General features: G+C 35.4%; 3 protein-coding genes across 3 annotated transcripts in view; all 3 read left to right on the top strand.

The window, feature by feature from the left end:
• The first annotated feature begins 1,245 nt into the window (after nucleotides 1–1,245).
• Nucleotides 1,246–5,486, top strand: LOC146145700 (uncharacterized). Its single transcript, XM_083389673.1, has 7 exons — nucleotides 1,246–1,413; nucleotides 1,568–1,661; nucleotides 2,273–2,412; nucleotides 2,596–2,706; nucleotides 3,191–3,340; nucleotides 3,877–4,083; nucleotides 4,236–5,486. The coding sequence occupies exons 1-7, from the start codon at nucleotides 1,324–1,326 to the stop codon at nucleotides 5,400–5,402; spliced, it is 1,959 nt and encodes a 652-aa protein (XP_083245799.1). The 5' UTR covers nucleotides 1,246–1,323; the 3' UTR covers nucleotides 5,403–5,486.
• Nucleotides 5,487–6,489: 1,003 nt separating this feature from the next.
• On the top strand, nucleotides 6,490–8,965 carry LOC146145699 (fas apoptotic inhibitory molecule 1-like). Its single transcript, XM_083389685.1, has 5 exons — nucleotides 6,490–6,708; nucleotides 7,188–7,263; nucleotides 7,335–7,487; nucleotides 7,988–8,037; nucleotides 8,389–8,965. The coding sequence occupies exons 1-5, from the start codon at nucleotides 6,580–6,582 to the stop codon at nucleotides 8,527–8,529; spliced, it is 549 nt and encodes a 182-aa protein (XP_083245811.1). The 5' UTR covers nucleotides 6,490–6,579; the 3' UTR covers nucleotides 8,530–8,965.
• A 4,683-nt stretch (nucleotides 8,966–13,648) lies between these two features.
• Nucleotides 13,649–14,210, top strand: part of LOC146145698 (uncharacterized) — a 28,134-nt gene continuing 27,572 nt past the window's right edge. The window contains exon 1 of the mRNA XM_083389670.1: nucleotides 13,649–13,803. The gene's annotated coding sequence lies outside the window, so the exon portion shown is untranslated. The remainder of the gene's footprint in view (nucleotides 13,804–14,210) is intronic.

Here is a 14,210-nt window from a genome sequence, read left to right as displayed (position 1 = left end):
GTTGAAAACCTCCAGAGAGCATGTTTTTTTCATGTTGTCAACACTTGAAAACTATACAAACCAATCTAGATTTTTGTCTGCAGGTGACATTTATTTATTCCGCATTGCGTTGCTCAGATAACTGAAATTTAACCAAAATATTCGGCTAAAAAAATGAAGAGTGTGTAGGTAATCGTACATTCATTTTGGAAAGTAGCTAGTAGAAAAAAATCCCAACCCATCTAGCCTCTGGTTAATGGAGAAACATCAAGGTTCCCTGCGATCTAAGTCATATGCCGCAAATAGTAAAGATGTTAGATAATTATGTCAAACTCTTAATCGGCATATCACGGACTCACGATCAATAATGTTATAACATGCCCAAGGCTGCGATCTTCTGCTTGACGTAGGCTTCTGACGTTAATACCGAAAATATTTTCGAGGTTTGAAAATAGCAACAACTTAGGGATTTAAGCCGACACCAAAAAAGGTTGACAAGTTCATTTAAAAAATTAAAATTGACTACTGACAAAGTACCAGTTAAATAAGCGGAAACTAATGGTGACAATATGAACGAAAGCGTAGGAACAACACCAATCAATCCTAAGAAAAATACATTTAATGTTTGCTTTGTGAAAAAAAATGTAAAACCCTGAAAATACCAAACGAATTCTTAACAATTATCATGCATCCTGAGGCAAATAGGCAACTCAATATAAGAAGTTGTGAGTAAACATACGGCAACACTTTAAATAAATCATCATAGCCTTGTTAAAATAGATTTTTATATGGTAATAAAAATATTATAAATGTAGCCTGGGTTAAAAATACATTTCACCTTGAACGCTATTTGTTTTGACCCGAAATAGGTTGTGCTCGAATTTAATTGTTAAGCTTAATTGTTTTCCAACAGTTCTTTTTTGCATTGAAAACGCATATTCTGATCCATAGAAATACTGTTTGTTTATTTATTACGCAACTTGGCGAACGGTAAATTTAATCGATAAAGAATTTTATTTGTGTCCATTCAATATCGACCATTAGTTTTTTTTTCTGACAACTATATGCGCACTATGGCGGTTGTCGTTGGACATCCGCAGCAACAGGGTTCGTTTGTTTCACATGCAGTACCGTAAAAGCTGAATCTTTTTATTCAAATTTATTGTATTTTTATTAGAAATTAAACCAAAATGTGACAATATAGTGTAATAATTGTCTATTTGAAATCGTATTTCGATAAACGATTTGTATACATTCAGGCTCGTAGGTAAAAAGATGCGTTTTCCTATCGGTGACTGCCTAGCAAAATCGGTCAAGGATTAAAAAGTAGACTGGTAGAAAATTATGTCATTAACTGTTGAGGTTTACGATAGCGGAACAGAAGAAGATGTAGAACCTGAGGTTAACGAGCCAATTGCAAGCAATATTGTGGAGGTTTGTGCTTAATGTTTTGATTATAATTATTACTTTGCTTATTTATTTCAAAAAATGAATCATTTTTTGCAAATGACTCGATGATTGCGGTAACTAATTCACAGTTTGCATGCAAATTATTTTGGTAACATTTTCCTGTTTATTTTTGTTGCAGTATTACACCGGTAAAGAAGATGCTGATAAAGCCATAGCCGAATTTGAATTATCCACATCCACAAAATTCATCAAGCTTTTTCGGCACAAATATAGTATGCTTCCAAGTTTTTAAACTTTAATTAAACTTTGTTTCTATATATATTTCTAAAATAATTGATGAAGATAACATACCAATTGTAAAATATAGTTAAAAAGGCTTAATGTTTTATCTTGTAGAATAAAAACTAACCCCCTACCTAAACAGTTAATTTTGCATTTGAAGCCACAAATTAAAATGCACAGAAAAATTAGAAATATGTTAATGTAATTCATTAACACAAATTTATTTCTGTTTTAACTCCTATTTTTGGCACTGCACATTTATTATTCAGCAATGTTCATTTTTAATACACTTTCTCATTATGCCTTCAGGAATAAATCAGTTGAGAGATGACTTTTTAAAATCATGCTTAATATTGGCTCAAAGTGTTTTGAAATAGTAGTAAATACTAATTTTTGGTAAATATTTTTTATCAAATAAAAGATACACACACACATGTGTTCAACAACTGTGATCTAGCCCTTTTGAAGCTGCATTTTACACCCACTTTAAAAGCCCGAGTTCTTCATTCTTTTGATAAAATAATTAAATAGGAAATTATAAAATTTATTGTTTGTAAAAAAAAAGGGGTTGGCAGTGACTGACCTAATATTACAATTCCAGACCCATATAAAAGTCGAATACGATGGGATCCCAACTCAGGAGTGCCTTTTACCATCAGCCAGAGTGCAAAACTTGAATGTCACCATGGAAAAGATAGGGACTTTGACAGAAAGGAAAGGAGAAAATCGCTTAAAAATGGGGTAAGTTTTTGCTTTGTGGCATTTAAGAAAAGAAAAAAAACAATTTTTTTTAATTTCATTATTTTTAATTCTGAATATAAGGTAATGGTATTTTCTTACAAAGTACCCCCACTGCAAGAGTTGTTTTAACAATTTCTTGGCTAGCAAAGTAAATAAAATGTTATTGAAATAATTGTTTTTTAGACACTTGGTAGAGGCGGCAAAAGGAAGTATCTACGTATTGAAGGGACAATAAAGAGAAACTGTAAAGCCTGTATCAGCGTTCTTGAAATCTTGAAATACCCACAATTTGAGGTATTGACAAACTTTTCTTGTACTTTTGTAATGTAACTGTGGTGTTATATATGGTGTACGTGTTTTTGTATTTACAGAAACTGTCATGGTTTAATTGTTTTTAAGTAAAACTTATGCCTCCTTCAGCTAACATAACTGCACTTTAGAACTCTTTTCAATGTTAAATAATTTTACCTTAATTCACATATAAATTGAAATAATCGGATATTTTTATTAGAGGATAAACCTAAATATTGCACCATCATGTTTTTTTTTTATATATTTTTGGTTGAAATTGATTTTGAAACATCAAGTGCGTTCATTATTTCTCATTACACACTTGGCAAATAGGTTTTACTACTACAAATTTTAAAATTCTCTTTTTTGGCATTTTTCCAATTTTAGTTTTCCAAGAGCATTGTATTAGTGATTTTGTTTTTGTATGTTACTGTTGCAAGAAAAAAGAACATTGTCTTTAATATAACATACCTAATAATAACTTCAGATCGATGAAGTAACCAAGCCTAAACAGACAGAGGGTAGCAAACAGTTACGTCACCTCCTTGCCACCGATGCCCTTGACCTAGAAAAGGAATATGGATGTTGGGTCACATTTCCCTCAAGTGCTGCCCATTCTGGCCACGTTGTTGGAGAGGTAAGCATTTCAGTCTATTCCTGTCTTAGCTGGCTACTTTAGTTTGCAGACCCCTACGAAGTTTTTATCTAAAATTTATATTTCGTCTCCCTTATGCAGTGTTTTTTACCCCTCAGAAATAATAAATAGTTTGTGCACACCTACAAGATTTTTCCGTAGGTAATTCATCAGAATTTCACAATAAACGGTACTGGAACAACACACATCAACTCTACATAACGTAGGAAGTTACAATTGGATTTATTTCACTCTAGTCTTACACAACAAGTTGTAAGAGTTGAGCAAAAATAAGATTCTTAAATATCTCTTGACACCCTTGGGCATTAGAAATGGCACCTGAAAGTGCCGCGGCACATTTGTTGACAACCACTGACCTAATGTCTCGTAAAGCAAATGTGTGCTATGAAACATTTTGTCAAAAATTCCAACATTTCTGAGCACGATAAGTGCTTATTATGTTCAGCTTTAGTTTGTCGGAAATTTCCGCATACCAGATTACTGTTATTTAATTTTACCATTTTCACTTTATTTTGCAGTCCGCCGAAATGACGCAGCCGATCGATTTTCGACTGGTGGACAAGATTCACAGCCTAGTTGAGGAAGGAGTGTTTTCAGTTCCCGAAATAAAGGTGCACTTGCGCCATTATGTCAATAACGTCCTCTTTAAGGACGTAAAACCACCGCCTGTTTCGAATAAGCGCTTTCACCCATCGCTCAAGGTCATCCGTCATCACTACTACAAGGTAAGGCCATCAATAGTTTGTCGAGATTTACTTATGTTTCGTTTATCCTATTATTTTATTTACTCCGGACGATTTCCGGTTTCACGTTTTTAGCAAGGCGAAATACTCTTTCCTTGCGCTAATAAACTAAACTGCCATTTCCTTCCAAAAAGGCCTTTATCGACAAGAAGTTCGACGACGTTGAAACGCCGCTCAACATGAAGGTGCTCATGACCCTTGACCCCGGAGTGGTTGAGAAGATCGCCAGCCGGAAGATCGTGATGAGCGCCAAGGCTCTGCGTCCCGATCCGCGCCTCCAGGCCGGATGCATCATCGCTCGCATCCGGAACAACGCCATGGACCTCCGCTCGGAATCGGAGCTGGTCAAGGCACGAGACGAACTGACCAGTATCCTTCAGGAAGTCCAGTCTGTCTACGCCTACGAGCAGAGCTCCGGCACTGAAGCTGGTTTATTCGATATGGCGAGGGCAAACGCGGGAATGGATGTTACTGAAGAGGTTACAGTCCTTGATCCGCTTTATCAGCAGGTCGCTCAAGCGCTGGACGCCACCTCATTTGCAGCTGTTAGCTACGGCGACGAAGCTAGCTCCACCGCCTTAAGCGCCCTTCCCAACAGCGAGCAGCTTCAGATGCATCTTCAACCTCACTTCACTCCCAGTATCAAGTCGGTATCGCAGCAAAACCTGGAACAGCTGCTGTTGAAAAACGGCCCTCACTACTTGTCGCTGGTGCAGCTCAAATGTCTCGAGCGCTACCTGGACTCTGAGGAAAGGCAGCTCGTTCTGCGCTGTGACGACGATTTCAAAGAGGGCTGGCTCATAGCCGACGTGATTGACAGCTACATGTGGTCGCTCTGTCAGGAGTACAAGAACGTGGCGTACGCGTCGAGCGCCGACGCGGCACGAATGCAACAGAATCTAGACGTAGGTGAACTCTGGAAAGAGGAAACCTTAGATGGACGACAGTACATCTTCATTCCGTGGAATCCAACCGGTGGCCACTGGCTTCTGTTAGCCGTAGACGTGCGAAAGCGGACGCTGCTCTATCTAGATCCGAAAAAACATACAGTAGACGCCAGTGACGTGCTGCTAACGATGGCCAAGGCCTTTGTGGCCAAGACGGTGCGAAACGTGTTTGGCCTGGCCATCCAAGGTCTTGAAACGAAAGAGCGAACTTTGCAGCACGATCGCCTAGGATGCGGCGTTATGGTGTGTATGTACGCCAAATGGCTCGCGTCCAATCAGCCTCTTCTTCAAACTGGTTCCGACTACAGCTACAGGCGCGAGATTTTCGACTGCATCTCCGGCAATTTGTTTTAGTTGTGCAGATTTTTTTTATTTTGTTTTTTTTCCTGCCCTGTGATCTTTGTTCTGCTTTGAACGCGTTCGTTTTAGTAAATCAGATGCAAATTTATCCTACCTAATCGTTGCCAGAAATAAGTTGTAGTTCAAGCAATTATTTTTTCAAGAGTGGTCAATGATCCGTGTTTAATTTTTAAACGACAAGGCTTATCTTTAAGTAAAATACTAAGTTCAAACAGGTTTAATCGAAAAGAGTTCGAGACAAAAATAGAAACTTAATGAGAGGCAACTTTAGCGTTACACAAGAGAGTACGTTACAGAGGAGGGATAGACAATTATTTTTGCGTAAAATATTATCAATTAAGATCACGATTTGAGCACTTCTAAGCCTAAGTGTGAGAAAACTAAAAGGTATGATGACTTAATGTATATCTAACCAGACATGTAAGGTTAACAATATGATACAAAACATTGAAGTCTTACCCCTACCCTGATGCTTTGTAAATATCTTAAGTTGTGTCGAAGGATATCTTGTGGTTGTGGTTGTCAGGGCACAGGAATATTATATAACTGGACGTCCCAAGTGGCCTATTAAATGGGTCAACAGAATTTTTGTAATAGGTTACTTTCGTTCAACCCACTCATAATAATAAAACAAAAAATCAAAAAGTTCAAAACCAGATCTGCTACAGCATCAACTTATGTACACAGAACTGTGTATTAAATTCAAAGTGCAATTTAGTTTGTTATCTATTTAAGTGTTGGGACATACCCTGGGGTCAACCAACGACATAGAAACTGTTTATATGTCGTTGGGTCAACAGAGTCATTTGAATGGGTTTCTTTCTATGTTGAGCTACGGAGGAAAATAATGAATACGCCTGAATCAGATTTATAAAATATAAACTTGGTAGAACGTACCACTGAGCATAATTTTGTGTGAATCGAAAGCAAAATAGCAATAAAAAACAGCAAATGTGTTACGTTAAAACGGCAAGATTCCCCATAGCAGTAAAATGATTTTACAAAAAAATCCTATCTGTCAACCGCTAATGTCGGTACAGAGCAAATTTCAGCAAACACTTTGGCGCTTTTCATTCGCCAATGGAAACGTTATAAACAACAACAATTCAATTTGCGCAAAAATGGAAGTATGAAAGTAAAAAAGAGGATTTTTTGAAACAAACCGATTCGAATGGAAGGTAGAAAAGGCCTCAGTGATCTCGTAGCTGTTTGGGACATAGCTTTGGCGGATGGAGTACACAAAGTCGAATTTGAACATGGAACCACGACCGGTAAAAGAGTGATTCATGTAGATGGAAAGGTAAGACCAAGATATAAAACCGATTTGCGATTTAAAAGATTCGGCTTTTATCAGAAATCTTTAGGGCTGATTTAAATCCTACCACATATTTGTCATGGGGAGGTATATTGCTCTGTTATTTGGGTTGGGGTCCGAGTTAGAGTTTGGGTTGATGATGATTTGGTTGAAGTATTATTATTATATTTATTTCTACCTTGAAAATTAAATTTTGGCAACATTTATGTAAAAAATGGTTGGATTCTACTCTACACCAATGGCACATCTTCCTTTATTATCTAGTTTTCATGCCTTGGAAATGTAACAATATAAATTTTAAAATTCTGATAAAATTAGTAAAAGTTATATTATTTGTTTTTAATTTGGCAAGTATTTATGTTGGAAAAAAATAATGGAATACAATAACACTCTATATTCAATAAGCACTCTTAAAACAAGAGTGCTACTTTTGCTTTTCTTATATGGTTGTTATTTACTTAAAGGAAATATTCCGAACAGACTGGATGTTTAAGCTAGTTGGAAAGGAGGATTTTTTCATTGGAAAACAAAAAGTCAAAGGTATTTTTAGGGGTATACATGCAGCAAAACTAAGCAACAGCTCTATACAACCAAACTTGTTTTAATTTTAGCTTCAGTCAACATTGACGCCTGCACTGGCTTTGCCTACGAATATACGTTGGATGTGCAAGGCAAAAGCCTAAAAAAATTTACCGAAAATAAAAGCAAGACAAGCAAAGCGTGGACCCTGAATTTGGGTGGAAAGGATACCAGAATTGTTTTGGGTATGTGAAACCTAATACTCTAATTAGTAAACTAAAAATTTGGAAAATATTGGGTAATTTGTTTTTGTACATTATTTATTAAAGAATAATTTTTGAATTAAACTGCTTTTAAATACTGTACACACTGTGTATGTATTATTAATGTTGCAATGTAGTAAAATTTGTCTCTATTTTATATATTTAGTTTTATGCCAGTCCACATTTTATACTTTTTGCCGAGATCTTGGGTGTCCATGTGTGCAATCAAGGTTTTATGTTCTAACACAACTAAACCTTTTTTTTTCGAAATTTAAAAGGGCATAACTAAAATTCAGGTATGCACACAAATTAAATTAAAAAAATGTTGGGTGTACACTGTACAGTACACCTATCACAAAATGCAGAATGGGTTAGTGTATTTCAACTTATTTTGTACAAAATCCCTTAGCTAATTACATGCCTTAAATCAATTTTTAAAATATTGTACTATTTGTAACCCCAGTTAACTCTTTATAAACCAGAGAAAGATACAATGGATATTTGGTGCAATGGAGACAAAATGGAAACTGCTGTAAGTTGTTTATTTTACAGTTCTCTTTAACTTAAATATTTTATGAAGCATCTCCTGGCTTAGTTTTACATGTAAAGATTTTTTAGCTATGCAACTATCACAAAGTTCCATTTGACTACTAACATTCTAGTTTTCTTTACTATCATACTTGCTTGTCAAAACTTAAATCCATATATAACAACGTACTGTTGTACATATGCTATTTATTTTGTATTAAATTATACTATTTATTTTTTATTTATTTGTAGGCTTTATACAGAATGTATATAAAGCTATTTAAACAAATCGCATATGACAAATTTTGTCTCCCAATTCATTAAAACAGTTTATCATGAAACACAATGTTTAAAGGGGGAATTTACTGATGAAGGAACAGAAACACATTTTGAGGTTGACAGTCACGACTGCTATGTAAAAGCATTTTCAAGTGGCAACAGAAAACATGGAATCATTCATACACTCTTTGTTGATGACCGGCTAATACCTGATTGAATTAAACTACATAACAAAGCAACACAACCAGCAGTTTTCGTAGTTATCTAGCATCGTCACTTTCTGTAATGATTTTAAATATGTCAAGTTGCGAATATTTTTATTGCTCTTTTTCTGTTACATTAAGTCACTGTCCGTATGTGCTTAGAATGATTGCATTAATACCTTCCTACATTGCAAAATACTGTTACTTATTATTAGATCATAACTAAGAGATAAAAAACATAAAAGTATATACATTTCTCAACCTTCAAAAGGTGTTATATAAATAAATACCTGATGGTTAGTGTACAGATAATATTAATTCATTGTAGATTCCACTGTACTTGGTGTAGTAACATGTGTTTCATTTTTCCAGTATTTTATGAACATTTTTACCTTGTGATTGTGAAAAAAATCAGTATTTTGACATAAATGTGATCCTTTTTTATGTTTTTAGAAACAGTGGTGAAACCTTTTTAATATTGAGGTTTAGATTAGTGTCTTTAAAGCCAAAAGTATACAAGTTTACTGAATAAAAAGTCAGTTTAATACAGAGCCGGGTGAATATATTCAATAGTAAAGTACAACATTTTAAGCAAAACAATAAAAATATGAAGTGTATAATTGCTAAAATATGTACTATAACTGGTAAACATTTTAACAAATTCATAAATCTGTAGTATTTCCAGGATTTACAATTTGTTTAAGGGTGTTTTCTGTTTATGTTATGAGGTATATGTGTACTTGTTCTGTGCATAATAAGACAAGATAGTTAATGGCCGCAAGCTTAAAAGTTATATTTTTAGCAATATACATTACAACAAATTGCCATATGGCATGCAATAGTTTTATTTACAAGGTTCTATGTTTTATGAATCATAACAGTTGCTATGTTAAGCTCTTTAGTTGAGAATTTCATTCAAAATATTAGATAAAACATTGAATGAAATCATTAATAACTGTTTTACCCTAAATCAAAAAGCTATGTGTTTTTGCCAAACAGAAGGTATGACTGTTTTTTTAAAGGTTGTTTATGTTTTTACTATTTTAAACACTATATTTTAGTTTAATTGTAATCACATCAGAACTCAAGTCTAGATTTTGTGCAAAACATGAATTAGGTTTGGACAATTATGTAAAAAGAGGTTAACTATCTGCTTGATTTATGAAAGGTATTAATCAACTTAATTTAATATATACATTCATCAGTTTTACAGTTTCCAATTTTTGTGGTAACTATTTTACTCCCTGTGATTTGTTTAATTAAAGTAAACAAAAATGTACTGTGAAATATCAAAACTATATTTATTTCATGTTTTTAGTAATTTCTATTAAATGTTGCTTTAATTTAGTGTTAGATAGCTGAAGAAATGCTGTAACTTTCAATAATTCAGCTTTAAAACACCAAACACTTGGGGAGTGAACGAAACAAAAAACGGCGCTGACCAATCAGAAGCGCCCATTCGATGAGATCACGAGGACGAAGCAAACTCGCTGCGAGCGCTTCAAGTCGCCATTATTTGCCTGTCAGGCCTAGGTGCACAAAAGCGCAGTCCTTTGCAACGCTATTGGCATGAAAATGTAGCAGATATAGCCGATTTTATGATTAAATATGAAAGTTGGGACTGTATATACGATTAATAGACAAAAAGTGAGCGAATAAAGTTGATTTAAACAGCGATATTTCCTATTTTGTTGTACTTTGCGTCGGGTGTTGGCTTTCGCTAGACGTGGCTTAACAGCAAGCGCGTCACGTGATTTCTCTCGCTAAAAGAGAGGGCGCTAATGCTACAGGACTTCTCAGACAATGAGCATGTGCTTTTGGATTTTCTGTGTGCTGCTACAAGGTATTGCTGAGTCAGCCCACTTGTCCGCCGTTTTTGATTTGTTTGTTTATTATTTTGCACGAACGACATAATACTTGTCGATATTGTAAAAGCTATATAAAACATGTATCTTTCGTATAACTCAGATGCTTGTTTACAGCCAACCAAAAAACGAACATGCGAGGCTTTTAGTTTACTTAATTAGTCTGATTGCAAGTTAGACATACGCTATCCATACATAACAATTTGTCGTAATAAGCAGTCTTTGTTACAGAAAAATCACCGTTTGTTTTGATAATGGATTAATTGATTAACATCTCTAATCTAGTCTATACAAGAACAAGGCCAGATATGTCGTGACCGCTTAGTGTAGTGATAGCGATGTTAGTTGCTTTTGGAGCCCGCGTTAGGTGTATTTAAATTGTTACTATTTAACTTTGACATATACATTGCCAATATATATATTGGATTGTGTTTATATCAAATTTAGTATTTGTTTACCTGCTGGAAAGATAGTTTTTAGACAATTAACAAGTTTAGCTTGATTCTGGTAAGATTCCTGCTTAAAAGTACGTTTGAATTCGGATTATCTCGGGAAAAACTATGTACATTAAGACAGAGATGCTCAGGACACGAATAAAACATGACTTTAAATACGATGAGCAGGCAACAAAGTTTGACCCGGTTTCAGACGCAAGCATCTAATATGCAAATTTTGCTTTAAATTTCCCGCATTTTGTAATAACGTTTACGCGTCGGAGTCTTTTGTGTAAGTTGCAGGGACCTAGTACAGCTTAATTCTTGATTTCAAGATTTGCAACCGCGCGGACGAAGGTTTGGCTACAGACTGCCCGTAAACGATTGATATCCCGCATCTGCCTGTTTTGTTTTGCACCACGTGGATATAGGCCGATTGCGCCACTCTTGCTAGCGTTCGTGCCGAAACGTATTCAGCGCGTTTCAAGGACGTCCTTAGAGGCCGATTTGGAACAGTAGTTGAATGTGCTGCCAGGCTCATTTCCAACGTACTACGCTTTAAAATGAACAATTAAGAGTTTGATCTAAAGTGGTTGTTCAAATCGCAAAATCGCACGAACTAGCGTAAGTTCAACACATTTTTATCGCTCTGTTTTGCGTCTGATCTATCGCACAGCTTGCTCCTATTTTATCCAGGTTTAGACACCCTAAATACAACTTTACCCGTTCCTTTTTCGCAACCAAGCGTTAAATCTAAAACCGCGAAATGTACGCGATTGAGTTTAGCATAAGAAACTATGTTTGTTAGGTTTGCAGATTTGTTATTTTAACCCTAACTCAATATGCCCTATATCGGCCTCAGAATGTTCCTGTAAGTTTCCTGGTAGTTTGACAAGGCATATCCGATATCCGTCCAGCCTTGCAGGTGATTAGGTTAACGGTGTGACGTTTCAATAAATGTTCCGCGTAAGGCAAAGTTTCCTTGCTAATTTATACTGTCTTTATACCAAGGCTGTCTTACTTGCGACGATGTTTGATCGTATTACTGATCTGTAAAAAATTTCTCGAGTTCTTATTGCAGAAAAGCTGCTTGTTTGATGTTGCGCTTTTTCGTTTCTGGTATGAAAGACTTAAGCTGACCGCACTACTGTCGATAAGCTTAAAATTACCGTGATTTTTCTCTTTTATATTGATTCAGTAATCCCGTCAACAGCAGGCTTATATAACACCGATGTATGTTGGTTTTAATCGTCAATCTTTCCAATGCTAATACCAAAGATATTGCGCAGGTTACAAATCCATTTTCATGTTTACGTTTTCCTTGTTCATTATAGTAGGCTACGAATAATATTGCTTTTGTATGGTCGCCAACGCTGTGCTTTATTCTAACGGAATAAAAGCGGTGGTTATTTACGCTGCTATTCGAGCTTTTGGTGCGGTGAAACCAGCTTGTATATAGTGGCTTACGTAATTGCCCTATCGCTTTGGAGGCACGTAAATGTATGTGCGCGCGCGAGCAAGTGTGTGTGCTTGCCCTTGACGCACGTTTGTTTTTACTGAGTGATCGTTCAATCCTTGCGTCGACGCCCTTGAACGTTTGTTTTTGCTGCGACGCATTGAGTGTGTAGAGTTCAAACAATGACGGAGTTTCTAGCGTTGGCAATAAACCTCACTATTTTAAACCACAAAACTCTATCTGTTAACGTTTACTATGCAGTCCATGTGTCAACGTTCTAAATCGGCCTTAAACCGAATCGACGATGTCCAATATAATTGGACTGTAGCCTACATTAAGCCGAACAGCGTTTTCCACAGACGACGATGTTCCTTTCCCGTGTTTCGGGTTGTTAAATGACGTCAAAATAAACACGTGACAGTTTTCATATCGGGCTCGCTTCGCTGGTAACGCATTCGCGCGCGCACTAGCTGAGTGTGTGTGCTTTAATCGAATCGTAAAATGCGACCCGCATACTTCGGCTATTCACTGCCATACTGTTAAAAACCATCGACAATGTTTCTAAAAATATAGCTGGTATCAAAACACTTCCACTGTATGGACTTTCACAACTTTTAAACTCCTGGTTTTGTGAGTTTATCTACCTAAGGCAGTGATTCTTAAACTGTGTGCTTCCCCAGATTGTTAAAGAAAGCCTTGGATACTTTTTGTAGTTAATTAACGTTTTTGTGTAAAAAAAGACACGCCTTAACGTGTGTAAAACTTATATTTCCTCTCTTCATTATATAATGGACAATACTGGTAAATCTTCTCAGTTGTCAAGTTATGTTATAGAGATAGACCGATATATCGGTTTACCGTTAATATCGGCCGATATTTTGCTTCTACCAATATATCGGTATTGGTATATGTAGGCCGATACTTATTTTAGTATGAGAATATCATATAATTTTTCATGTACAACAAATACTTATCCATTTTTGGAACTAAAAAATTTTGATGTAAGCATCACGCAAAGTTAATATGCAAAATAATAGTTTAATAATAATAAAGGTATATAAACTAAAACGTTATTCGGATTTTATGTTCATTTAATTCAAGTTTTGAACATTTCCCAGGTATATAAAAAATCGGTATCAGAAAATCGGTATAAAAATCGGTAAAATTGTAAAAAATCGGATATCGGTATCGGTCTAAAAATTTATGGTTCGATTTAAAATAAATGCATTTGGTAAGTGTTACTCATTTTCTTGCATTACATGACAACTTCTCATATCCTGAGTTAATCAGTTTGTGTTATTCTATTAAATCACTTCCCAATACCTTCCTATGTCTAGTTTACCAAACAGATTAACATGATACACAATTGTATTTGCTTTGTTTAAAGTTATCCCTTTCTTTCAGCAGCGTATTGCAGAGATATTTATTAAGACAAAAATAATTTAATTTGAAACTTTGTTCAATTGCAAATATCCAGTGTCAACAACTTGCTGACATATCGGAATACTATGAGGATTTCTTGTTGAATATCAGGTAGGTGCAGCGTGCAGGTTGTAAAAAGTCATAAAATAAGACTTAAGAGTGAATGTACCTGTTTTTGTATTTAGTATTTTATGTTTAAGATTTGCTAATACATACTTTAATTTGGGATAACATTGTTTTTTATATGTATGCATATACCATATATATTTTCGCAACTCAATATTCAAGTAAAAAAGGTTCATACATCACAGTCCACATTTGCCCTTTTTAAAGCAGTACCTAAATTATTTGGGAGTGGTCTGGAATCTTACCACAGCGTTGAAATAAATTATTAAATTACTGCACAGTATTTGGGTTAGGGTGCTGCTTAGCGTTCAGGTATGGGTGGGTCAAGTGTTATTATATTTATTATTTACTAATAATGCTTGACCTACCCCAACTTAGCTAACGGCACCCTA

This window comes from Ascidiella aspersa, chromosome 5, assembly GCF_963924565.1.
Source record: "Ascidiella aspersa chromosome 5, kaAscAspe10.2, whole genome shotgun sequence".
Classification (NCBI taxonomy): Eukaryota; Metazoa; Chordata; class Ascidiacea; order Phlebobranchia; family Ascidiidae; genus Ascidiella; species Ascidiella aspersa.
Note: the sequence above shows the minus strand (reverse complement) of the source record. Positions and strands in the feature narration are given on the sequence as shown.